At 34.2% G+C, this 27,525-nt stretch overlaps 3 protein-coding genes across 4 annotated transcripts in view; 2 read left to right on the top strand and 1 right to left on the bottom strand.

Annotated features, from left to right (window-relative positions):
• LOC129804444 (uncharacterized) overlaps positions 1–23,219 on the bottom strand; it is a 97,301-nt gene extending 74,082 nt beyond the window's left edge. Inside the window, exon 1 of one of the 2 annotated variants that reach the window (XM_055851755.1) lies at positions 22,819–23,219. The gene's annotated coding sequence lies outside the window, so the exon portion shown is untranslated. Of the gene's footprint in view, positions 1–16,137; positions 16,269–22,818 lie in introns of those variants that run through there. The other variant, XM_055851756.1, reaches the window with a different exon arrangement.
• LOC129804471 (heparan sulfate glucosamine 3-O-sulfotransferase 5) overlaps positions 1–27,525 on the top strand; it is a 271,187-nt gene that overhangs the window by 22,082 nt on the left and 221,580 nt on the right. The gene's annotated exons all lie outside the window — the stretch shown is intronic.
• LOC129804453 (mitotic spindle assembly checkpoint protein MAD1) lies at positions 20,138–22,913 on the top strand. The gene is made up of 3 exons (XM_055851770.1): positions 20,138–20,443; positions 20,541–20,707; positions 20,774–22,913. The coding sequence occupies exons 1-3, from the start codon at positions 20,326–20,328 to the stop codon at positions 22,691–22,693; spliced, it is 2,205 nt and encodes a 734-aa protein (XP_055707745.1). The 5' UTR covers positions 20,138–20,325; the 3' UTR covers positions 22,694–22,913.

The following is a 27,525-nucleotide window of genomic DNA, read 5'->3' as shown; positions in this document are numbered from 1 at the left end:
CAGCAGTTCTCGAACAAATAGTGCTAACCAAATATATGAAAATGGCACTATCTGGCGAGTTTTGATTAAGGGTTAGCAGAATTCAGCTGAAAACACAAATATTTTCAGCTGAATTGAAACCGGTTAGCATTTGGTGCTCACTGGGTTTTTAAAAAAAATATGGATGAGATGCGTTGCACGGTCCCAAGCTTCATAATGACTAATTTTTTCCTATCTTTTTCTATAAATGTCATTCATCGCACCCATATTTTAAAAAATATGGGAAAGTGCCCTGTTTTTAAAATACATTGCTGAGTCACATTTATCCAGAAACATAGGAAAATTGAGTCATTATAAAGTTTGGGACCGTGCAAAGCATGGGCACTGTCCCTTATGTCCGGAAATTTGAAATAGAAACTCAAATACTAAAAGATTTCTGACTTTTTTCCTCATTCACACCAATAAGATTAATTTTTGATTTAAAAAGGGGTGGCAAAGCGTCCCAGGCTTTGCGAAATGCTCGAACTCGTGACTTTAATGCTATACCGCAAAAGTACTTTCGCATCATTTGCCGTTTACCGGTTCTCAACCGATTTGAACCGATTCATAAATCTCTCAAAAGATCCCCTAAAATAGTTTTAAAAGTAATGGGATTAATTTTCAGATAAAATTTTTTTATCGGTTATGAACCGGTACATTATCGGTTCATAACCGATTCCGAACTCCGTAGAGTTCAAGCAGTAAAAAGTAGTTTACAGTTCAATTAAGCCACCCTGTCTAAGGATAGTTATAAAGATTTTATTGTTTGAGTGCATTCAACGGAACATCTATAAATAAAAGCATAAAATATAGATTTACGCTTAAACCATATATCCTAGATCCTAGTGAAAATTTTCCCGCTGTGTAAATCCTATAGAAATGTTCATTCAAACTTCATACGATATACGTAAGTGCAAATGAATTTTTGGGGAAAAATTATTGAACTTCGAACAAGGAGTGGGAGAAAGTAAAAGAGTTTCAGTGGCCATAAATCACGAAGGGTGTTATTGTTCATGAAACGAAAAGGGAAGGATATTGCAGTGTGGATGGTGAAATTTCGGATGTGAGCAGTGGAAGTTGCTGGCAGAATAGAACGGATTCAACAGAGGTCCATGAATTTATGAGAGGACGACATGGATTGAGTTTGGACCAAAAGCTCCAGGTATGATTTTACCTCCAAGCTCTACTGGTTGTTGGGGCAAAAAAAAGCAGAAAGGGTTTGAGAAAGGAGTGTTTTATGTGAGTTGTTCGGTCTGACATTGAATTTGAAATGCACGTAGGTGAATCCTAAAAGGCAAGGGATGTGTTTGTGTGTGGAAAAGAGTGGTAAAAAAATAAACAAAGATAAAGGGAGCTTTTTTACCCAATTTGTTTTATATCCTTTCTTGTGGAGAGTGTGCACATGAGAATTTCCTACTGGTTTTTTCCGCATTCTCCCTCATAATATTCCTCTTATTTCGTTTCTCCATTCGTGTTGAGTGTTTTTAGTTATTGTTCCTTTTTAGCATATTCTTTGGTTTTACCTATATATCTCACACCATCTAACAATACCAACTGCTTCAGACACTCAATGAGTAATAATGTTGTTAAAGCACTTGCTATCGTGCTAAATTTTCTCTTGCTTGTATAAGCTTTTCTCTTCCTTCCATTCTCCTCCACAATTTCCCTCAACCGAAACACTCTCACATTTCTTTTGCCTCATTTTCCACACGTTATATATACATTGAATCCCAACAGGAAGAAAACCCATCCAAGTAGATGATGGAGAACTTTTGAGAAGTGGAAGAGAAAAAAAATCACCAGAAATGACGAAAGCGTTTGATGATAAAGTCTCAAATCTTTCAAGGTTGCCTATTTCATGTGATTTCTTCCCATCCGGTGAGCCCGTAAACATCTTTTTCATTCCATCTTCTTCAAGGGGATCAAAATTAACTCTAAATTGTGAAGCAATAGGAAATAATATTGAGAATATTTTTAAAGCCCATACTTTCCCTAACGTCTTATTTATTTCAAGTCAAGTGCTATGAAAATTTCCATGAAAAAATTAATAAGAATATAAAATATTAGCTGTACTCCTTCGTAGAGCTTTCGATCTTCCTGAAGTGCTCACCTCTCCTAGGGAAGATGTTATAGGTATATATAATTATATAATGTATTCTATATAGATGTATTCATACAGTTTTCTTTTTCTTGGTTCAATGTATGTGGAAATGAGGTGAATCGTAAAAGGTTACCCAGCACAGAGAACAAAACATTCAACTGCCCATTGTATATATATCGTGGAGCACATTTATACGTGAGGAATTCCCCAAAGCTTACTTCCACACCCCCCCATCCAATGGTTTTCTCACACCGCACGACCAGCTTTTCTTTCCTTGTGCTTGAGAGGAAAAGTCTTTCTAATAATCCAGCATGTCAATATACCGGAGTACATGATGATTGAGTGAGTTTAGGGCAAAGTGGTGTGGTTTTTGTTCTGGCCTTTTCCATCTCAGTGCCACTGAGGAGACGTCTGAGGAAATAGACGAAAACTACTTGTGTTTATTTCCCAACCCAAACTCTACTCATTTATATTCCACCCTGTCCACTCTTTTATGGATGCTTTTGACGCCAAAATTGCGCATTTTTGTGGTATAAATCCTTGGTATTTTGGTATGGATTTAGTTTTTGGAGAAAATAAGAGACAATTTTGTGAAATATTTAAATTCTTATGATGCTAGGAACACTTTAACATAAATCTACATCATAGAATTCAATATTTATTACAGAAATATCACTTCAAAAAGAGTTTAGATAATTATTTCTTTGTAATATGGATACCGTACCATAAAATGTAATAAGTTTTCGGCGTTTTTGGGGTTTTCCATGCGAACTCAATGTGAGTAAACAATATACATATTATAATACGTTGATTTTGTTTATACTATTTTAATCCGTAGGGGGAGGCTTTGATCGTTCGCACATACGCTACCTTCAGACACTTCATATTTCTCCCATATTCCTTTATGAATCTCACATATGGCTATATATTGTAATAGCTAACCTTAAATCCCATCTTTCCTGAAAAAATTGAGAGTCTAATCCTTTTTTCCTAGTTTCAGGAAACAAAAAATAAAAACAGGTCCAAAACTGTAATTTTGCTGTGCAATATTTCATACGATTGTGCAGAATTAATATCACTTTTCTGAAAAACTACTATCACAAAGGGTAGAAGGGTTATTAGGAATCAGATTTATGTAAAAATCTTTTAGGCTGAACAGGCACTTTTTGTGGGTGGAACAAAATTCACAAACTTGACTCAGATTCATCGATCGCACATAGAAGACTGCTTCTTTCAGATATTTTCCAGGAAACTTCATTTTAGATACGATCCCTCATATTCACATCTATTGTAATCTACCGATTTGATCCACCACTAAAAAGGAAAACTTAAAAATCGTAAAGTTGATAAACAAGAAGTAATTTGACTCAAATAGGCTGCAGTTGAGTAATTATTAAGCAATTTTGCATTTCTTTGATATAAAAATATTTTTCAAGCTTGCACAAACTGAATGTGCAATGAAAGAATCACATCTACAATAAGCTCACACAGTTTACAACTGGTTTTTGACAATCTTTGACATAACCTCACTATTGTGTTGTTTTGCATGACAAAGAAAAGAAATTGTCCGTGAGAAGCTGTTTTGTGAAAATTTTAGCTTGTTCACCTGCTGAAGCTCAATATCTGAGCTAAATCCCGATTCCTGCAGCTGCAGGAACAGAGAAATCTTCAATGATGCGCATTCAAACGTTTTTGTGCATATCCGGCTCCGTGGAGGAATGGTGGAATCTTGTGTGGTCTTCTCGCTTGCAGAGTTTTAGTCAATTTTTAGCTTTAAAAACTTATTGATTCGTGTAAATTTGGTGATATTTGGACTTTTTAAGAAAGTATTCATCAGATTTAACCGTTTCCGGAGTGAAATTCTCGTAGAACCAATCAAAAAAATGGTTTTTAATGTCAATAAAACATCTCTCAGAAAAGTTCCAAAAAAGTGATATTAAAATGTTTTATTCTATATAAAAATGGTTTAATCAAGTAGATTAGAGTTCCCTTTAAACAATGATGTGCAACTTTTAGTGTCCGGTGCAAAATTTACGGTGAAAATGGGGTGTTCAATGATGACGTGAATCGTGTGCGATAATAGAAACTTGATTCATCTATCGGATAAATCGCCATTAAATTTTCATTTTCCTCTGGAGGAAAATCTAAGGATTTCCTGGAATTTTGTTTGGTGGGATTATAAACCTTATAAGTAAGACATTTTTTTGGCATAGTTGGAGAATCCATACAGTTTGCATGGTAGTCAGAAAAAATCACTGAACTTGAACATCATTTTTGTATGCGAAAGTTCAAAGCCTCCCCCTACACTGCGTACACTGCAACCCCTAACAGATCAGCTTTTAGTAAAAATTTTAAATCCAAAGGTTTCGAGAAAAATTACGTCGTACTGTTTGTCAGTTTTTTCTGTTTCACTTTTACCAGGATCGAGGCTAGCTGAACGCTGAACTGTAAAAGATATCGACTATCGGTTTTTAATGACCTCCCCCATAAGTCATACTCTTTTTTTTCGTTCCCTGTCTTCGTCAAACTCTCAGTTCGTTTTCTTTTGTTTATACTGAAAATGAATCAATGAACGAAAACATTTGAGGTATTGCATTTTATTATTCTTCGGTATTCGATTTTCTTCATTTTTGGATATGTTTTAGAAATTAACCAGTCGGACATGTCGCCCTTATACGAAAATACCGTTGAATCATTCCTAATAATAACGGTTTTCGAGGTCAAAGGTTAAAAAGACACTGGAGAGCGCATTTATTGAGCAAATGGGGTCATGTTTGGGGGCGTTGAAAAGGTCTTGGAATTTCCTATAAAACTGAACCGGTTCCAATCGGTTTTGAACCGATAAAAAATTTTTATCTGAAAATCAATCCTACTACCTTTTAAGAGATTTATGAATCGGTTCAAATCGGTTGAGAACCGGTAAACGGTAAATGATGCGAAAGTACTTTTGCGGTATAGTATCCCGTCTGACCAGGTAAGCGTGGATTATAGCCTCAACCTTGGCCTCAACTAACCCCTATCTTTCATACCTTACTTTTAAGAAGCTCCCATACAAAATACCCCTTACCAAATATACGTGAAGGACACTGTTTTGCGTTCATGGTGGTGAAGAGCAGTACTACGAAAATTATGTTGCCGGCCGTTGTGCTCAGCTGTCAGTGACAAGATGGAATATCCCGTCTCACCAAGTAAGCGTGGATTATAGCCTCAATTAACCCCTATCTTTCATACCTTACTTTCAAGAATCTCCCATACAAAATACCCCTTACCAAATATACGTGAAGGACACTGTTTTGCGTTCATGGTGGTGAAGAGCAGTACTACGAAAATTATGTTGCCGGCCGTTGTGCTCAGCTGTCAGTGACAAGATGGAATATCCCGTCTCACCAAGTAAGCGTGGATTATAGCCTCAATTAACCCCTATCTTTCATACCTTACTTTTAAGAATCTCCCATACAAAATACCCCTTACCAAATATACGTGAAGGACACTGTTTTGCGTTCATGGTGGTGAGCAGCGGAACTACGAAAATTATGTTGCCGGCCTTGTTGCTCAGCTGTAAGTGACAAGATGGAATATTTTCCAATCATTTTATTTGTTTTTAAAAATATCACAAAGATTCTCAGTGTTTTTAGTGTTTGGCACTTTTAGTGTAGTGGCAAAGCCTGGAACGCTTTGCCACCCCTTTTTCAAAAGATAAGAACTTAAATAATTTTTGAGGGTGCATACACCTCATTCACTAAAAAACCAATAAAATTAAATTAAGATAGAATATTCAAAATAAATCTACTTTTCTTCGATTTTAGGATGGTTTTCTGATAATAAACCATGTGAAAACTGATTAAAAAATAAGTGTAAAAAATTAAAGCACACAGAAAAAAATATTTTGTAAAAATGTTCGTAAATGTTTGTGAATTCCTATATGGGGGACTTACAAAAATCTCGCAAATTGTATAACCCACAAACAAGTTCGTAATAGTTTGTTCTTTTTTCACAAACATTGTTCGTAATATGATCACATTTGTTCATAAATGTTCTTAAACACACAAAAAAATGTTCGTAAAATTTGGTCATTTTTTCTTATATTTTCGTAAAATATTCGTCAGATAAACAAAAATTTACGAACAAATGACAAAATTTTACGAACATTTACGAACAAATATTTGTAAAAGTACAAAAAATGTTCGTCAAGTGATCATGTTACGAACAATGTTTGTGAAAAAGTACAAACTTTTACGAACATGTTTATGGGTTATACGATTTACGAACATTTTATAAGTCCCCATAGGAATTCACAAACATTGTAGCGGAACATCTGTGTTCCTATTTGTTAACTCCTTCCCCTTCCTTATTTTAGTTAAGATATTTGATGAAATATGTTATGCTTTAAGATTATTATGCTTATTATGCTGATTGTAATTTCCTAGTGTTGCGCTTACTGCTAAATAAACATAAAATATGCATAAAAGTAAGTGCAACACTAGAATACATCGAAGTCGCTCGAAGTCGCTTGAAGTCACTCGAAGTCACTTGAAGACACAAGACAAGAAGCCAATAAATATATAATAATTTATAACTACATTCAGTGTTTTAACTTGGCGTATCAAATTGGTGTCAGAAGTTTAGCGTGATAAATTACGAAAATTTTTACAAAATATTTTTTTCTGTGCATAGTTCAGCAACATAACAGATTTTAACTATTTAAGGACGAGACATTTTTATTGGCCAAAATCAACAATAAAAATGAAACCGATAAACAAAATTCGTGAAAAGTCTTACATCTAGCCTTGGAAAATCCAACAGAGTCTAATTCAATTTTTTGCATTTTTTGCTTCTATGGACGATAGGAACAAAATTAGCCCAAAAATCTAAATATTTTTCTAATGAATAATTATTTTCATTCTATTGAAAAAAATATTATGTACAGTTATTGCAGTTTCTACTGCCAAAAGGTTTTCGTTTAAAAAAAAGTTTGAAAATATAAAAAACAATGACAATATCACTCATCAATACGGTGATCTAAAAATTCCTCACTTTTGAAGTTAAATATTTACTACATATATTGCTCTCTCTGAAGAGTTCGAGCAGTAAAATATCTTGCTAATTCATTAGTATTCATATTAATAAATTAGATGTAAAAGGTTATACATTTGCGCCTCATGTCACTTTTACGCTGAATATTAAAGGTTTTTGTATTTTCTCATAATTTTATTTAGTCAATTTTAGTAGAAGTATTCTTATACAAAAATATTACAATATTCTTCAGAAGCTCCTGGAATGTTATAGCTTATTGGAAAATTTTAAATGGAATTTTGCAATATTGGTATGGTGGTTTGAAGTTTGAACAAATAAACTTTGGGAACGATATTTTCCTACATATTAAAATGATCAAATAATATTTATTGTTAGAAGAACTTGAGAGCTTCAGTACAGGATGTTTATTTTCTGTTTTCACCTACATTTCGAACATATAATATTATTGTTAGATGACATATTTTTTTCTATAGAAAAATTTTGCCTCGTGGTATTGAAGTATCTTCAAAAAAATTCTTAAAGAAAATTCCTCAATGGCATCTATGGTCATTCACATTTTGTCCAAAGTATTTTCTTGTTTGCACAAAACCATTGGTAAGCATCAAAATATGCTTCACTGTTTAGGACAATCTTTCGCTGTCTCAAATTGTTCGACTTTTTGAGTCACAAACAGAAAAGCTTGGTAGGAAAAGCCTCATTTGTACACAATTTAACATTTATTTAGGATTTTTCCATCTCATCATCAGCCCACTTATAACATGTCGAATCAAACAATTCATTTCTTTTGTTGACGATTAATCTTTTGTTATATCGGATATTTTCATTGTGTTTTTCTCATTGTTGATAATGGAAAGATATTTTTGAGGATTCCAAGAAATAATTATTTACAATAATGTTAACATATTTTAACAAAGCACAATTTTCCATTATTTAACGAATTGATGGTGATTCTTCTTCAGAGAATTTAAATGGCCAATTAAAGTCAGAGCAAAATTTAAATGTTGCTAATGGTTCAGGAAATTAGACTAAAGTTGTTAAACAGTTTGACCAATAATTTCTACGGGTAACCAGAGAGATAATTAGTTGATATGAGACAGTTAAAGTTAGTAGGGTAAATTGTTCACTGAGACAAATTTATAATTTTAAAATAGTCTTAGTGCTAGGGTAAGTGTGCCAAATTCCGGCCAGCTTGCAATTTCGGCCACCTTTTTTGTTCCTCGAATTTCCATGAACTTTTAGATTTTACGTACTCTAGAGATTATGCAATGCAAAAGAATAACAAAAAATGTAGCTTCGACAAACGAGATGGCGTGAAAAAGGCATTGGAAGAATTCCCGAAGGGCAAGAAACTATGAGAATGAAGGTGGCCGAAATAAGGCACCAAAGCTATGTCTATATTTTTATTCATTTTAAAATGAATTAAGAATGATTTTAAAGTAAATAAAGACGGTAAACTCTTTACAAGGTTCCAAGCAACACTCTTACAAAAGAAAGAATAAAAAAATCACTTTGTATTTAAAATATTACATTTCAAACTTGAGACTTTAACGCTTGCATGCAACTATGCCGAAATTTGGCACACTTACCCTATATCTATTGAAATTCTAAATAAGTAACACAACTTTTTAATATAAATTGGTGTCACGTTTAAATGTTTGAATTATACAAAGAGAGAAGTAGGTATATTATAACCCGTGGATTTTTTCACCCCTAAAATTTCCACCTTCCACTCGTTCCACTACCCGAAGTCCACTTTTCTCAATATATCTTCGCGTTTCAAACAATTTCTGAGAAATTAGGGGACACATTTTTTATTTCGTCTGTCCATCTGTCTGTCCGTTTGCCCACGTGTCTGTACGTCAATCCGCCGTTCCCACGTCTAGAGACTTGGGACTTTCGGGTTTCATTCATATACGAAAATACCGTCCAATCATTCTTGACAACGGGGTTTCAAAGGTTAAAAGTTAAAAAAGCACTAGAGAATGTATTTCTCAACCAAAGGGATTTATTCTTGGACACGTTGGAAAGGTGTTGGAATTTCTCATAATTCTGAACCAGTTCCAATCGGTTATGAACTGATAAGTAATTTTTATCCGAAAATCAGTTATAGTACTTCTATGTTAGTTTGATAATCTTTTGACTGATTTTTAAATTGGGTTAAATCGGTTGTGAACCAATAAGGTAAGATAGGTTAATCTGGAATCATGTCTAATTTGGAAATTAGAGATTTCCTAAGAGTTTTAGATGGCAAAAGGAAATAACAACGAAGAAGTACTCTTGAATATGAAATCTTGTACTTCTTCGTGGTTTCCTTTTTCTCTTTAACCATCTGAAACCGTGAGAAAATCTCAAAATTCCAAAATAGACATAATTCCGAATTACCCCATCTTACCCCCAACCGTAAATGATGGAAAAGTAGACAGGAAAAATATATCACAAAATTGTTCGTAAATATTTGTGAATTCTTACTGGGGACTTATTAAATGCTCGTAAATCGTAACACACTAAAAAAATCGTAAAAGTTTATACTTTCTCACTAACTTTGTTCGTAGCATCATCGTTTGACTAACAGTTTTTGTTCTTTTACAAACATTTGTTCGTATAGTTTTGTTTGTCTGGCCAAATTTTATAAACAAAAGAAGAATCTCTTCTTTGTTCGTTTCTTGAGGAAGATCATTCCTTGGGAAAGATCAAGAATGCAGATGAAATAAGTTCAATTCAATTCAAAATGACAAAAAAAATGAAAATAAACTGTACGGACATTTTTCTATGTGTTTACGAACATTTACAAACAAATGCAATGCGAACGAAACAATGAATGCTCGTCAAGTGATTACGAACAATGTTTGTGAAAATATACAACCTTTTACGAACTTGTAAGTGCACAGAAAAAAATATTTTGTAAAAATGTTCGTAAATGTTTGTGAATTCCTATGGGGAAGTTACAAAATGCTCGTGAATCGTATAACCCACAAACAAGTTCGTAAAAATTTGTACTTTTTTCACAAACATTGTTCGTAACATGATCATTTAACGAATATTTTTTTGTACTTTTACAAACATTTGTTCGTAAATGTTCGTAAACACACAAAAATGTTCGTAAAATTTTGTCATTTGTTCGTAAATGTTCGTAAAATGTTCGACAGGAAAACATACATTTACGAACAAATGACAAAATTTTACGAACATTTTTTTGTGTGTTTACGAACATTTACTAACAAATGTTTGCAAAAGTACAAAAAATGTTCGTCAAGTGATCAATTTACGAACAATGTTTGTGAAAAAATTATAAACTTTTACGAACTTGTTTGTGGGTTACGATTCACGAGCATTTTGTAACTCCCCCATAGAAATTTACAAACATTTACGAACATTTTTACAAAATATTTTTTTCGGTGTGGATTTATACGATGCCCAAAAGATTCCCAAAAGGAATTCACAAACGAATTTGAGCATTTCATAAAGCATGGTATGCAGCTACCCCTTTTACCATGATATTTAATATTCTTGAAAAAAAAAGCTCACGGATTACAAAAAAGGCTACAGCCGATTTAGCAGTGTCTTGATAAAATTGGTCAGTATAATTATGAATTTGCAATATAACTTTTTATTTGATTTTGCGGTTTCTATGCTATTTTAATGTAAAATTGGTTTACTCAAGGATTTTATGTATTTAATATCTCATCTGTTGTCTCTGTCTTTTATCAAAAGAAAATTCCTTCACCGACAAATATGCAAAAGAAACTTATCATTTGCATTTTATTGATTTTCATAGAAATTTTTCTGTTTATATTCTTTCTCAGAGACAATCCCTTTTTTCTTCACTTTTTCCTTTTAAGAATTCCAATCTTGAGATTTTTCAGCGCCGAGAAAAATCATATAGATAATACCAGCATGGGAAAAGTTTTATTTATTTAATCCCAACAAAACTTAATCCACACGTAATCACATCTTTATCCTTTGTTTGTCTCTCTATCGCCCCCGTAGGAACATCGCATGAAACTTTTTAATTGGTACCGCACGTCAAAAAGATTTCTTTCTGCAATTTCGATCGCATAATTCTTCAGCTTGTCTTGTTGTATATTTACATGAGAGAAAAAATCAAATTTTTCCACATGAATCAAAATTCATTTTGAATAAATTGATGGGAAATCGATTAAAATTGTGTTGCGAAGAAATTTTCTAAGCCGACATTGTCAGAGAGTATGGGTAAAATTATTGTGTCCTTTGGGCTGAAAGGCAATTTCAAGTGACACCGCAATTTTCAGAAAACTCCATCGTGAAAAACTTATTAAAATATATATATTCTTGGGTGTGAGATATTTTACCAGGAAAAATCCACCTGGAAAGTATACACTTTCACTCCGCACTCTTCGTGCTCTTTTGCCCCAAAACATGGCTATAGTAAGCACAAAAGAAGAAAAGTTATTTTACCGGAAGAATGATTTTGATTTATTGCTCTGTTGTCAATTTCCCGCCCTGCACAATAATGCGCTCTCTCAGTCTATAGACGTCCTCATTGATTTATATGTTGAGAATCTACCCATTCTACCTGGAGTTTGTGGGGCTATTTCCTCCTCTTTTTGTTCACCACATTCGTGTCTGTGAGAAGAGGAATTAAAAACAACTTTTCCCAAACAATAGGGATTTTGGAGGGTATTTAGGGTAAGGGCTCATAATTTTGACCAGTTTCTTATTTTGGACACTTTGAGGATAAAATTGGACACTAAAAATTAATTGATTAAAATTATGGATTTTTATTCCAATATTTAATGAGAAATGAATTCTATCTAAATATTTGTTCTTTTTGGAAGATTTTAACACTAAATACGTTAAATTTTGAATATGATTTGAGTTGAAATTGCTTTGTTGAAAATTCAGTGTGAGCAATTGCTTACATCTTCCGCGTCACACTTTTATTGAGCAAGTGAATTCATGTAAAATTGAGTTTTTCCTAATGATTTATGATCAAATATAATAGTTCTGCTGAGAGGAAAAAATTACCATTGCGAGAAAACTCAGAAAAACTCCGGGTCATATATGACCCTATTGTCGGTAAGGGAAGTACACATACCATTTTCAAAATCTATTATATATCACGGGTTTTCTAAGAGTTTTTTTGCTTGAAGTTATTAATTTGGTCAAAACCATGACAAACTGGATTGCTTTGTAATCCCTTGAACAGTCTCTGTCACAATATTTTGAGTGGTATTCGGAAAAAATAAACTTATCTAATATTTATTCACACACAATACAATTGCACAATATGGGATGTTTGCAGAATACTTTAAAATATTGCAAAATATGTTTTATTTTATCAGATACAACCAATGAATGGATTTTCCATCGTTTTCATCCTGGAGGTTGGAACCGACACTAAGACGGCGATGGCCGCATGGGGGTGGGGAAAAAACAGAGATGAAAATAAATCAATCAATCAATCAATATAAGATAAAATGTCCAGGAGCAAGATATTTTTCTTCTGGATTTCACAAAGTAAAACAATGTCCCAACCGTCCCAACTACATTGTTGGCACCAAGCACCTGGCAAGTTGACCTTTTTATATGAAGCTATTTGAAGCCAATTCCTAAATTGATCTCGGACTCAGCTCACAGTGCTCCAAGGAAAAAATTTATTTACACAAAAATTTAGTATATATTCCTCCATACGGAAAGGTATTTTATAATACGGAAAAACTTCTCACTTTTTAAATATTTAGCATAACGATCACGAGTGCAGAAAAATTGCCATACGCATTTGTATGTGAAAGTAAGAAATTGGCCTCAACTTTAAAGGCCACTTGCCGGGGACTAGGTTGGCACGAAAACACTTTCACAAACTTTTACCCTTGCCGACAATAGGATCATATGACCCGGAAAATTCTACGCGCTTTTCTGGAAAATTGAGAGTAGTTTATTATATCAAAATATGCAATATACAATCTTTGGATATTCTATTTTGTGTTTCTAAAGAACTTTTTGCTGAAAAAATAAATGAATACAATAGAGCCTCGCTATAGTCCATATTTGGTTCCAGATTTGAGTCTTGGGTCGCAATATAGTCCATGTCATTTTTTAAAATTATCAACGACTTTTAGTATTGAAATTTCCCGACGGCTTCCACTTTCTTTGCGATTTTGGTTATTGTCCTCGCTCTCTTCATTATGGATCACAATTCTCACAACTACTTAATAAAGTTTGCCAAAAATATTAAAATGACTATATTGCATGTCGCGTACTAAAAAACATAACCTAACTTAAAATCAGTGTTTTGAATCAACGATCGATAAAGTGTGGACTATAGAGCGATGGCCTATAGCGGGGTTCTACTGTAAAAAGTAAATTAGTACTGAAAACGGACAGATAATCCTAACCGGCTTATGTAGGTGAGATTTTTAATGTGAGCTAACTCGAAATGTACTCAAATTCGATTTAGAGCCGAAGTTGGGGGACACCATTCAGTTATATTAAATCAAATTCGTGAAACTATACAAATTTTGTATTTAAACTAAAATATCAAAGACTTGGATGGAGTGACAGAAAAGTGATATATGGGTCAAATGTAGACCAGAATGTTCTCTATAATTTTGCCGAAGAACTTGATCTCATTGATTAATCACAAGACGAGATAATCGACGTTGTTTGTTTCTAAAATCGTTTTTTCGACCAGAGGACCCCAAGTGTTCATTTGATGAACTTCAACTATATCAAAGAATTGTTGTATTTTGTGAGACTTTCCATTTAAAACCCTATTTTAAGTGTCTTGGTCGAGAAGAAGTAGTCAAATTGGCATCTGAGTGGTTTCAAAGCGTTATTATAGGAAAAATCATTTTTTTCACAATTAAACGGCAAAATCGGAGAGATAGCGTAATCTGAGCGGAGAATGATATATGGACGAAATGTAGACACAAATGTCTTCTACAATTATGTCAAAGTAATCATCAAAATCGGTTCAGCGACAGTCGAGATAATTGAGGTTACGTGATATTGAAATTGGTTTTTCGACTGTGGCGCCCCTGGTGTTGGTCCCACGAAGTTCAAATGTTTTAGAAAGTTGTAGCATTTGGTGATTCATCAAAATCGGTAACATAGAACCGGAGATGTGATTTTTTGAATTTCGTGAACTTTGACCCCTCATACCTCCGGTTCTATTGAAAGCACAGCGCACTTACGACCCATTTTGGAAACGTCCTAGACTGGACTACAAGACTCTAAAATTTCATTAACTTGCACAATGCCGTTTTTGAGAAAAATGAGTTTGAATTTTAATGAATTTTGACGCTATCGCAGCGCCACCTGTGGTGAATTTTTGAACTTCCATCTGAAAGTGCTCATCAAGACGAAACCAAAAAGCTAAAATTTAGGTCGCTATGTTGATTAGAATCAAAGATAGAGACCGGTCAATATTCGAACTTTGATCCCTTATAGCTCGGGTCAGGGGTCATCGATCGACTTAAGAATTTTTTGCTTAATAGGTATAATCAGCGGCTACAACATACTAAAATTTCAGCCCGATGCACAATGGAATTTTTGAGTTATTTAACTTAGAAAATTGAAAAATCTTCTTTTTAAAAATAGCGCCCCTAGCGGTGTTTTTATCAACTTGTGATGTTAGAAGGAGAAGTGGCATTTCACGAGAGCTTTCCAAAACGCCCTCACTTTTTAAATTGTGATAATTAGAACAGGAGTTATGGCCATTTTAAGAATTGTTTTTTGGACCCTTACTGCTCGCGTCAGGGGGGTCGGGGGATCTTAAGTTTGGTATTGATGGAAAGCCCTAAGGCCCAGCTATAACATACTAAAATTTGAGCCCGATCAATGCCATAGGGGTGGAGCCATTGAGAAAACAAAAAAATGGGGGTATTCAAAATGGCGGAAGGAGGGGTGGGGGGTGGGGGGTCAATGCACCAAATTGCAATTTTCACCCGATATATAACCTTTGCCGAAAACCGCAAGTCGATATCTCTTTTAGTTTAGGAGCTATTAAGCTCCAAAGAGCGGCCGGCCGGCCGGGAACGTAACTTAGCCCCCCATATATTCGTGATCAGGAAGTGGCGAAACACATTTTGGCCAAGTTTGAGCGCGATCGGAGGACATGAAATTTTGTTAGGATTATAGTAGGTGAGATTATTAAGAATCTCACCTAATATCGCACTTCAAACTTGGAACATCGATACTTATAAGCAGACTGTACAAAATTATGAGCCCTTACCCTATAGCTCACGAGATTTTCCCACAGGAATTTCCGTTGGATGCGGAGAAAGTTTATTTTGATTCCATTCACATGGTGGGCTTTAAGGAGGACCTTGTCCCAAACCTCCCAAACACACAGAGATTTCAAGCATAAATTCAAAAATCCTTAATCAAACATCCGGCTAAATCTCTCCAGCAAAAATGGGAAATTTGAGTCAGTTTAAGATCAAACTTTCCCCAAAATGGTTGTTAAATTTTGAAAATTAAAGCTTTTCCATGTGAAAATTATTTTCTTCAAAAATCTCTGCAAAAGAAATTTACTCAGGAGTTAATGCAACAAAAAAAAACCTGAAGGCCAAAGGGGAGCAAAAAAGGGGGAAATAAATAATTGTGGCCTTCACATTGAATTTCTTGGGATGGAAATTGGGGAAAAGCTTTCTGAGGCCTCGGACGGCTCATTTATCAACGAAATAACATTCATTTGCTCCGGGATATTGTTCCTCTCTAGCACTCCACCTCCCCCTCAGCTTAATCGCCTCATTATACCACCCATTCTCCCCATAAATGTGTCTATACCACATATTTTGAACCCTCACTCAATCCCATACCCTAGGGATCTTTTCATCTCTCTTCTAATCCTCCCCAAATCAGTGAAAGTTCAATCGTGTTTACTGATGGAAATTGAGAGAGAACCTGACACAATTTCTCCCCAATTCCGCACATAGCTTCCCATGTTACCTTTGACCTTATTTTATTTATTTAAATTATTTTAGGCTAAACTGTTGACTTACCATCCTCCCTTTTGACTTGTCTTTATGCTCTTGATGGGAAACATATGCGCAAATTTCACATAAATCATGTACAAAGTGTACAAAACACCCCCAGAAGCTCCCATTCCATCACAAGTTTTTCACAGAGATTCACATGATTTCTTACACTCTTTCTCCTTCACATTTACACCAGATCTTGATCTTTAGTTATTCTCCTTTATCTTATGAACACATTTTCTCTAAAATTAGTGCAATTTTGTGGGAAAATTTTATGAAAATTGCTTAAGATGAGACCGTGATGATGTTCAACTGACTCACAGATGAATGGAGTGAGAAAAAGAGCGCGCATTCTCTGCCATGTGGCACCCCAAGTGGCCAAATATCAAATTAAAGCAGTGTTGCCAACTCTAGGAGATTTTCCCTATAGATTTAGGCGATTCGAGTGGGCATTTAGGTCCGAAAATTTTGATCAGAACTAAGAGATTTTTTTAGGAGATTTTTTTTTTAGAAATCATCGAAATTATCTATAAAATTTATCAGAAAAATTGCGACAAACACGTAACGTGAAAAATGTCAACAACAGCATTTTCAAACGAAACTCTCGCTTGAATTAAAGACTAAAAGTGTCTACATCTACACATTGGATTGGAACTGATTTCATCAAGAAATACTTCAAAAAGGTTTTAAAGAAGAGTGTTTCTTTTCTTCAAACATTTTTGACAGATAGCTAACATATTTCCCAAGTCTCTTGCTCTTGTGATTGTTTTTCACGAAAATTTGTTGTTTCACTGTTGAAAAATGTGAAAAAGTGTTTGTGGAAGTTCCTTAGGATAGTATTCAATTCAATTCAATTCAATTCAATTCAAGTATTTATTGAAGTATTTATAGATACTATAGTATTTGTTGAATTTTTGTGGAAAATATCGCAAAAATGCAGAGAGAGTGCGTTTTTCTGGAGATGTCATTCTGGTAAAATCCCCAGCTTTGAAGGAAAGAACATTTCCACATATTTTTTTCCCCTTTTTACGTAATCTCAGCTTGATCTTTTGACTTTCCCATACTATTTTCACTTTGTTGTTTCTTCTTTTTACATGTTTCTTTGACGGACTTTTTTTGCATCCCTATTGACTTTCTGGAATACGCGAATATAACCTCAAAATCTTTGTCCTTACCTTCATGAATATTGCGTGATCGTGATATTTGCAGTTTGCTGTGGATAAAAAATCGTTTTTTCGCAAAAAAAAACTTTTTTCAAAAACATTTTCAACAGAAGAAAAAAAGTGAGAGGAAATGTTCCTTTCTTCAAAGCTGCGATGGATTCAACACCAGGAATGAAATCTCCAGAAAAACACTCTTCTTTTACATTTTAGGGATATTTTCCACAAAAATTTACTAAATATTATCCCAAGGAACGTCCACAAATTCATTTCTCGTTTTTTCCAGCAGTAAAACAACAAATTTTCATGAAAAATAATCTCGAATCGTGATGTTTTTCTTCAAAAATTCTGTCAAAAATTTCCGTTCAATTTTGTTCCAATGTGTAGCGAGTAATTTCTTTCAAATTTTTTTTTTATGAAAATTACATTTAATTGAATTGATTCTGGAAAGAAAGTACCTACACATACAAATTTACTTCAAAAACCCATCTTTTTATCAAAAATTCATACCAATGTGAAGGCAAGTTTTTTGAAGCACATATCTTGAAGCTAATTTTTGATAGAAATTTCTCATAATGTGTAGACAGCTTTGCGAGCACCAAATGTTGAAACACAGAAAAATATTACAAATAGTTAGCAACTATTTGCGAAAATGCTAAAAATGCTAAGTTTTAGCATTTGGTGTACTCTGAGAGTTATAGTCTTGCAAATTTGTGAATTTAGGAGACAAATATCATCCAAATAATGAATAATTTTAAAGGTGAACGTGAATTGCAAGAATGTAAACATTTTTTTTTAATGTAACTGCCGTTTGAATTAAAAAGTATTCCGAGCGAAAAAAGAACTAAATTATAAGCAAGAGTTACTGTACTTCATTCTTAAAAGAAATGAAATACTTAGGGTTTACATCTAGATTACACTATAAAGACTTAGGATTTTTGACCACGTATTCTAATAAAACATGAAAATTATAAATCATAATATTTTGAAATGATTAATTTTACTGAATTTGTATAAAATTTATGAAAATAATAAAATTTGTTTTGTAAAGTTTCAGGTGCAAATTACAAATATGATAATTTGTGTATCCTCGATAATTTTGTTCTTTTTCAATTGGAACACATTTTAGCTCAGTATACAGTTTCATTTAAAAAGAAAGTTTGGTTTACATTTTTCAATTTTGATTATGTTTGCCAAAATTTGTTTCCGCTATATTTAATATAGCGGAAACAAATGTTTTCTGCTCAAATTAGCATTCGATTTTTTTGTTGTGTTCTGATTGTTTGCATAGAAGTTTTCTTGACAAGTTTGCAATTATTATTAAGACTTTGTAAATTTATATTGATTATATAATTTAAAAAAAAACCTTGGTTTTCATACTATTGTTCTACGTCTAAATTTCTCCATAAATTGGATGACATTTCGCTTCCAAATGCACGAATTTGAAAGACTTTTTGTTTCTTATTTAGTTTATAAAACTCAATTTCTCTGAAACAAATTTAAGGTAATTTTTATTAATCAAAATAAAGGCAGTTCTATAGAATTTTGTGAAATACAAAACTTCTAATAGATAAATAAAAAAATGTCCATATAAAATATAATTATAAAACAAATCTTGTTTTACTTGCAGAGATTTTATAAAATAAATTAAAATAAATATAGATGCTTTCTACTTTCAAAATTTTGCAAAAAAAATATATATACGAAAAAAGTAAAGTTTTTGTCGTGCAAAAGCCATTGAATTTTATTAAAAATAATAATAATAAAAATAGGGATAATCATTTGAATCATTTAACTATCCTCACATTCCGTATTCTGATAAACAAACAAAAATTATTTTGTTTTCCATCCACCAGTAAAAAATTGCATGTGAAAATTATTAAGGATTACGCACGTAATAAATATTCTTGACAAGGCAATACTCCCGGTGAATAGAGTGGAGTAAGTACTTTTGGCCACTTTAGGATTTCATGTGCTTGTAATTTTTATAATCTTAATTTAAATAAAATGATATTTAGTACAAAGATACCTTAAAGCCGTTTCTTCCATATAATCCAAGAGAATTCCCAAAATTTTTTGGATATTTTAGTGAAAAATGCATTTTATGTATCTATGCATGTTTCAGTACTTTTGGCCACTTTGTAAGCACTTTTGGCCACTTGTTTCCAATAGAATTTTAATAAAATAACAGAAGAAATAGCTTTCGAAAACTTTCACAAATACACAGCCCAAGTCATATTCTTATTTAACACCAATTTTATGTGATTATTAGAGTATTTTAAACGATTTTTTGCACATTTTCTATTTGATGTAAATATCAGTCAAAAGTCACGATTGTTTTTACTGAAATCCGCGAGGTGCGCCACGTGTAAAATGTATGGGAAAATGTATGGCCAAAAGTACTTACAAAGCCGAAAATGTAAGATCTTTTAGCCACATCCGATTTTCATTTAGTTTGTTAGAAAATCTTATTAAGAATGATATCACAATAAAATTTAGTTAATTAAGAAATGGACTTTCATTGAATAACATCAAATATTTTCATCAAAAATATGAAATAATGCAAAACAATTTCTCTTAACATTAACAAGTTTCTTAAGAATCCCATGTTTTTTTTAGTAATTGTTTACCTTGTCGAGAATTTCTTTCAATAACATAGAATTAATCAAGTCGATATAAAATCAAATATGGTTTTCTGATTCGTTACAGAGGGCACGAAATAAGACCCATTTTCCTGTTCTAAATAAACTCATAATTGCCTTACAATGTGATTTTACTTTAGGTGGCCAAAATGGCTGACTCTACCCTATTCAAATTCAAACATTTGAAATTTAGCAGATTTTTGGGGGATTTGAGTATCTCATGGAACTGTCACCGAAGTGTTGGCAACACTGAATTAAAGTGCATTGTCGGCAAGCGGCAGATTTTTATTTGTGGCTTTTTCCTGGACAAAAAACCTAATTAAAAGCATTTCCGGTCACCTCATTTCCACCTTTATAGGTGATTTGTAGTGAAAAAGCTGCAACAGCACGTGAAAATTGTGCATTTAACCATGGAAGAGATCAAATCAAACATCTCTAATATTTTTGACCAACTCCTGGACACTTCATCCATTCCCATCCCCAAGAGATTGAGCTTTGACTGTCTGGATGACTCCTTTGACGACAAACGTGAGTTTTTTTTTGGGGTAGAAGCGGTAGAAGGGATTTTGTGGGGTGTTTTCTCAGAAGAAAACATGTAATGTGAGGTTATGTTTGCCTTTGAAAGGTACTTCCAAGCGAAAAATCACATCCGGAGATTCAAATTGCGAGAAGAGGCGACGGGATGAGTCACCAAATTCAAGTTTGGGCAGTATGAACAATTCTGCTGTGCCTCCCATGAGTCCATGGCAGGTGAAGATACTCAAAGCTGACCTCCTGGCAGCCAATGCAAATGTAAGAGGGACTATTTTTAGGCTTTCCGGAAGGGAGTTTCTGAGGGTTTGGGTTTGGTTTTTGCAGGTAACTCAGCTGCAGAATGAGTTGGAGCAGCAGCACATGCAGCGTAGGAATATTGAAAAGGATTACACGTCGAAGGTGGATGGTTTGAAGGATCAGGTGGCATATTTCAAGAACAAGACACATGAGTGTGAGAAGCACTTGGGGGTTTTGCGAAAGAGGGAAGCTATAGCCAAGGAGGATCTTGTGAGATGTCGCAATGAGCGAAAATCTGAGAGACTTACCTACGAGGATACGATACATTCCCTCCAGAAGAAGCTGACAGCAGTCGAAGAGAACTTCCGGAAGTCCAGCAATGACTACAACAATGATGTTAGTGATCTCAATCGGCAACTGAGTGAGGTTATGCAGAATCTAACGAGTGTGGAGGAAGAGAATTCGAGGTTGTTTGAGTTGAATGAGTCTCTGCAGCAGAATATGAAGAAATTCAAGGAATTGGAGGCATCACTCGAAGAGGAAAAGCAGAAAAATCAGTCAGCTACCATGAAGATCAAGGAGCTGGAGTATGAGATTGCTGGATATGGAGAATGGAAGGATATGTCGTCTTCATCGTTGGCAAGACTTTCCCAATTGGCAGATCTGGAGAAGGAGCTGCCACGCCTTCGGACTGACAACAAGAACCTCCGGGATGCCATTGGGAATAAGTTGTTGCTGGAGGAGCAAGTGTATGACCTGAAGAGTCGTTTGGAGAAGAGTGAGAAGAACAATGTTGATGCTATTGAGATGAAAATTCGTCTGGGAGACTTGGAGAAGGAATTGGCTACATGGACAGCCATTGCTGTTGATCACTGTCCACAGAATCAATCACCGACTGCTGCCAATCTTCGCCGGAGGATTGAGGAGATTCTGCAGAAGGATGTGGTTCTGGTGAGTGAGAGGAACAAAAGTAAAACCGAAAGGAATTCCCTGGAGTCTCAGTCCCATGAGACTCGGGCTCAGAATGAGGCTCTACTGAAGGCAAATGCCGAGCTCAAGAGTAGCCTGAAGAATCACCAGGTGATCTGTCATCGTCTCCAGAAGAAGATGCTACTCCTGGCCAAGGAGCGCGATTGCTATAAACAATTGATTGAGAACTACGAGAAGGATTTGACAATTTCTGGGCCTCCGGGAGCTCTTGGGGCAACGCCAGAGAATCAGCTGAGATTGCGAGTGGAAATGCTGGAGAAAACCGTGGCTGGATACAAGGAAATGTGTAGCAATCTCGAAAAAGATCTACAAGTGGCAAAAGCATCTCCGGAAACAGGGCTCAGTGGAGCTACGCATGAGAATCTGAGGAGGGAACTGACTGAGGCTCGGATGGAGATTGAACGTCTGAGACGGCGCAGGGATGAGCTGGAGCTGGAACTTGAACATCGAAGCCTCAAAGGGGATTTCAATGCGGACAAATACAAAGTTGTGCATATGTCCATAAATCCAGCTCAGACAGCCCATGAGAATCATTTACAGGAAGTCGAGAAGCTCCAAGCTGAAATTGAGCGTCTCAAGAGGAAGATCCGGAAGTTGGAAGAGGATCATGAGAATATGACAATGCGAATGAATGAATCAAATATAACGATGAATATGAAAGAAATGAATACGTTGCGGAGTCAATTGGCTAGCCTGGAGTCAAAGAATCAACATCTCAAAGAAGTCTACAAGGCGGCAAGTCAGGAATTCCGGGAAGTTTGCTATATGCTCTTTGGCTACAGAGTCGATAGGACGGGCAGTACAAATTACCGCATTTCGAGCATGTATGCTGAGAATGAGGATGATTTTCTCAATTTCCGACTCAATGAGAGCGGTGTGCTGGACATGCTCGAAACAGAATATTCAATATCACTTCGGGATATGATGCGAACTCACTTGGGTGCTCATAATTCACTCCCAGCATTTCTCAGTGCACTCACAATGGATCTCTTCAATCGCACCACTATTTCCGTCTAAAACCCGCGACAATTGAATACCCACGAGAGAGACAGAGCGCACGACGGATCATGAAGGTAAATTTGTCTAAATTGATTTCATTCAAATTGTGTTTAATTTCTTTATAAATCAACCAACACACTTACCCAATCGTGACATATTTACAATCTGGACAGATATTTGTATCCAAAAAAATAATAATAATTCAAGAAAAACTATATCAATAAACTTTTTTTCTCAATGTTCAGTCTCTTGAAAAAAAAATTCACTACTCTAACTAGATTACAAAAAAAAAAACTAAATTGTCGCAGAGAATATTTTCATGCAATTTATCACAATCCCCAGCGGGATTTTGATTTTTGTGCTTCCGGGAGAATATGTTTTCTTTATCACAATCGACAGTGGACTGGTGTCAAGTGGAGAGTCACAATGATTGTCTGACTCCAAAGTTATAGAGATGCAGCTTTCGGAGTAAATAGGGGGAGTGTCGAACATTGAACGCACTTTGGCTGACTTCCAAAATTTGCCAGAAAGTCACCACATATCGAAAATCGTATTGCGAATTAATTTTCAATTAACACCTAAAGTAACCGATAAAGATAGAAAGTTGAAAATTTTATAGATTAAAGATAGCGATAGAAACATTGGAAATTTTTAGTAGGGAATAGATCGTCAGGAGGAGCGCTGAGGGTTCTGGAAAAACTTCTGGCAGCCAAGGTGATCATCCACGCGATTGCCTTAAGGACTCCGCCCTTACAGATTCCCTGATAGGGATTACCGGGATTACAAATAACCCCATAGGGGAGACTGGGGCAAAATTTGTTAAAACGAAAATTTCAATATTCACTATTTTATAATAAATAAAAAATAATGAAATTTTGAGCCCTATTTTTGGAATATTTGCCTTACAGAAAATATCAATACTAATTAACTCAATTTAAGCACATTTCTCGTTAAAATACAGTCAAGTGTGCTAATCCGGACGCTTCGCTATTTGGATCGTTTATGACTAATCCACTTAAAATAATACTTTTAATTTTTAATTCCGTAATACAGTCACTGCAGTAACATAATATAACTGTTCATGTTTGAGAAAAAGCAGAAATAATACAGTGCGTACCATTACCATAAGATCATTTTTGCAGAACTCAAAATTTCTTTCTATATTGGTTTTATTTAATTTTTTTCTGCAAAATACTTTGAATTGAATTATTTTACAACTTGATTATTGTATTTTTTTGGCATTGCAACGGCTCTCTCATATTTCCATTTAATAAATGCTGATTTTTATGGTTTTCAAGTGCATCATTACCATAAGATCACTCCTCAATATTCAGATTTTCTTCTATATATTTTTTTTTAATTTAATTTTTTCCACAAAATAAATTGATTTGAACCTATTTATGATAATTGTTTGACAGCGCAACATCTTTCTTAAATTTTAATTGAAAGAATATCAATTTTACACGTTTTTGAGCGTAAAACTACGATAATGTCAATAAATTCTTTTGTAATATAATTAAGTGAGACAATTTTTATGCAAATCTTTAAAATTAGTGATTCCAGCGTTTTTATGAAGTATTTCAAGAATGCGATTAGGCCTATTATCGATTAAATTTTCGATAAACTTATCTTAAGGCTTGTTCCAGGTATCCAAAATTGCAGATTTTAACTCCAAAACGTAAGTGTATTGGCGAATATTGGCCTAAATATGGCAAACAAGAATCCACCAAATATTTTCAATTGGATTTAGGTCAGGAGTTAAAGAGGTCGGGTGGCCACGGCAAGATTTTGATATTCAGAACTCCGATCCAATATAAAGCTTTTGCGCTCACATGGATCCGAGCATTACTGTATTTATCATTATTATGTAAATTTTCTTTAATATTTTTGATATTTTTTTTATATTATGTTTCTAAATGAAACAGTGAATAATTCTATGGATTTAGAAGAAGTAAAAAAGAATTTCATCAGTCTAAAAACAAGCGTTTAAGTAGCACTCTTCGGAAAACGATGCAGTTACTCCACCTTACTATAGAGAAAAATTATCTTCGACAAAGTTGTAGAGGATAAATTTCCTATAAAATTATGTCCATTTGATATTTTTAACGTTTGCGAGAATAAAACGTCACAAATTATCCGAAGACTGACAAAATTTGCCCCAACAATTTTGAGAATCTCCACAAAATCGGCCTTTATGGCTCGGGCACACCTTTTAGATCAGGAAAATTTTATGAAGTCGAAATTCGAAACCCTTTCTTTCTCACATATTTTGCATATGATTATCTCATTCTTTCACATACCAAATTCGATTAAGCTAAATTGAATTTGGAGTGATGTTTTAGAGAAGAAGAAGAGTACAAGAGAATGAGATAGACATATGCAAAACATGCGAAAAAGAAAGGGATCCGAATTTCAACTTCATGAAATTTTCCTGATCTAAAAGGTGTGCCGGAGCCATTAGAAAATGATTCGAAAATCACATTTCTTTAGAGGGAAATAGTCATCTGCAATGTTGTAGAGCAATAAATTTCCTATAAGAATATGCTATTATAAAACTTTTAAGTTTTCTCAGAGCTCGTGAAAGAATTAAATATGCGTTTTGACAAGTTTTGCCCCAGTTTCCCCTACTTTGTAAAATGCTTGAACTCGTAACTTAACCAAGGAGGAGATGTTTTTGTCTGATCGAAAATCACTAATAAAAAAAATAAACTAATAAACAAAATTAATTAAATGTCTTACATCTAGCCTTGAAAAATCCAACAGAATTCGGTATATTTTTTACTTCTCTGAACGATAGGAACAAAAATAGACTAAAAATGTAAGTAATTTTTTTTGACGATACCAATGAATGATAATTTTTACTCTAATGAAAAATATTATGTATGAGTAGTGTACTTTCTATTCCCAAAGGGTTTTGCTTAAAAAGAATTGGAAATGTAAAAAAAAAAATAATAAAAATCATTTATCAGTGCGGTCATTGCGGTCATTTGAAAATTCGTCACTTTTGAGCTTAAATATTTAATATATAGCAAATAGTTGGAATTTTGCAAAAAATATCCAAGATTTCTTTACGATTGCGTACAAACATTACAAAGAAAGAATTTTGGGTAGTCAGAAAAAAAATAATTTTCTCTATAGGACACGGGTGACCCAATCGTCCTTAAAGGGTTAAAGCGTATGCATAAAACAATTTCTCCAACACTTGACATGAAGTTAGTCGTAATAGGCTTTGAATTTCTTTTTCGTCGGCGTTGTTTCAAGAGAATTTGATCAGCTTTCTTTTGGTGAAATTCTTGTTAAAAAATACTGATTTTTGACTGAGTAATTACAAAATTACTGGGGAGGGTTGGGCGAGGATCTAACAACCCATACCCGTAGAAGCAAGATTGCTACGACAACTCGCAAGAAGCGTCAGCAAGGACTTTTCGACAGCGACCTAAGCTACGTTTCTGGAGCAAGCTTAGCTACGAGGTTAGTGCGAGAGGCCGGGCCCCTCAAAGGGACGTTACAGCCACCTAAGTAAGGAAAATAGCTTATAATAAATACAATTGTATTTCAGATTAAAATCGGTTCACAACATATTGAAGTGGTCTCAGTTTTGTCAAAACTCCCAAGACCTTTCTAACCCTAACAAATCCAAATATGAATTTCGACTTAAACCAATTCATAAATCACTCAAAATATACTTAAAAAAATCTTAAGAGTAATACAATCGATTTTCTGACAAAAAAATATTTATCGATTCATATCTAGTTTACCGAATGGAACCTTGTCAGACTTGTCAGAAATTTCAAGACCTTTCCAACGAGCCCCAAAATGATACCATTTGGTTAAGAAATATGCTCTCTAAAGCCTTTATAAGCTTTAACCTTAAAAAACGTTATTAAGAATGATTCAACGGTATTTTCGAATATAGGACTCTATCTTGCAAGTATAAAGATAAAAAAAATTGTAAGCGAAACATGTATCAACCAAGAAGGCTGAACATGGACAGTCACCTCAAAATAAAATGATTTTTTTAAATTATACGTTGGTTCTTCCTAATTGTTTTTTTCCAAAATGTTTTGCATTAGTGCACAGCATTTAATATAGACAACATACCAAAATTAATAAATAAATACTAAAATAAAAAGTTTACTCTCCGAAGCCCTGCACCGCCCGATCTCACCGGGCCACATGCTTCAGGAACATTCCCGCCACTAGGTATCCCGCCCAGACATTGGAAGCCCAAGCTTCACAATTTGGAGGCAAAGAACTCGGTTAAGCCGAGAGAAACCCTCCCAACACAAGCCTCCAAGCTAGACGACCTACTCGTAACTGTAGGTACCCATGCATTAGTTAATGAGTTAGCTCCTTGTTGTTCTAAATGATGTGCAAATTTTGCTGAAATTAGAATAACAAGGAATCAACTTGCTAGAGTTAGTCCCCTGTTTCACAAAAATTTGAACGATGAATAATATTTTGTGCCCCTTTTACTTCAAACAAAATTATGCAAGAAATCAAAAATATTAAAATTTTGAAAAAAAATTTCTAATAACGAAATTTAATGACTTATATCATCTGAAAATTTATTAAATTGTCTTTCTAAGTGCATTAGAATCTCAAAATCGTAAAAAAGTGAGTTGACCTCATGTAATTTCCAAGAAGCGATTTTTTTTAATAATGGGAAAAAGTTGTTTGAACTGAGAATAAAGTAAGTCATCCTAAATCTAGCTGCAACTGCAACTCTGATGTGAAACGATAGAAGCGATAGAAGAATAAAAAATATTCGGCTTTTGTCAACATCTATTGTCCAGAACAATCAGAAAATCTTGTGCTGCGACTTAACACAGTTAATTTATCGCAAAATG

Source organism: Phlebotomus papatasi, chromosome 2, assembly GCF_024763615.1.
Source record: "Phlebotomus papatasi isolate M1 chromosome 2, Ppap_2.1, whole genome shotgun sequence".
NCBI lineage: Eukaryota > Metazoa > Arthropoda > Insecta > Diptera > Psychodidae > Phlebotomus > Phlebotomus papatasi.
The sequence above is the reverse complement of the archived record's forward strand: the minus strand, read 5'-3'. Positions and strand labels throughout refer to the sequence as shown.

Bases quoted from the DNA above. Each gene is read 5' to 3' on its own strand.
- LOC129804453 (XM_055851770.1), top strand. From the start codon at position 20,326: ATGGAAGAGATCAAATCAAACATCTCTAATATTTTTGACCAACTCCTG. The intron at 20,444-20,540 runs GTGAGTTTTTTT...TGCCTTTGAAAG, and splicing joins TGACTCCTTTGACGACAAAC to GTACTTCCAAGCGAAAAATC. The intron at 20,708-20,773 runs GTAAGAGGGACT...TGGTTTTTGCAG, and splicing joins TCCTGGCAGCCAATGCAAAT to GTAACTCAGCTGCAGAATGA.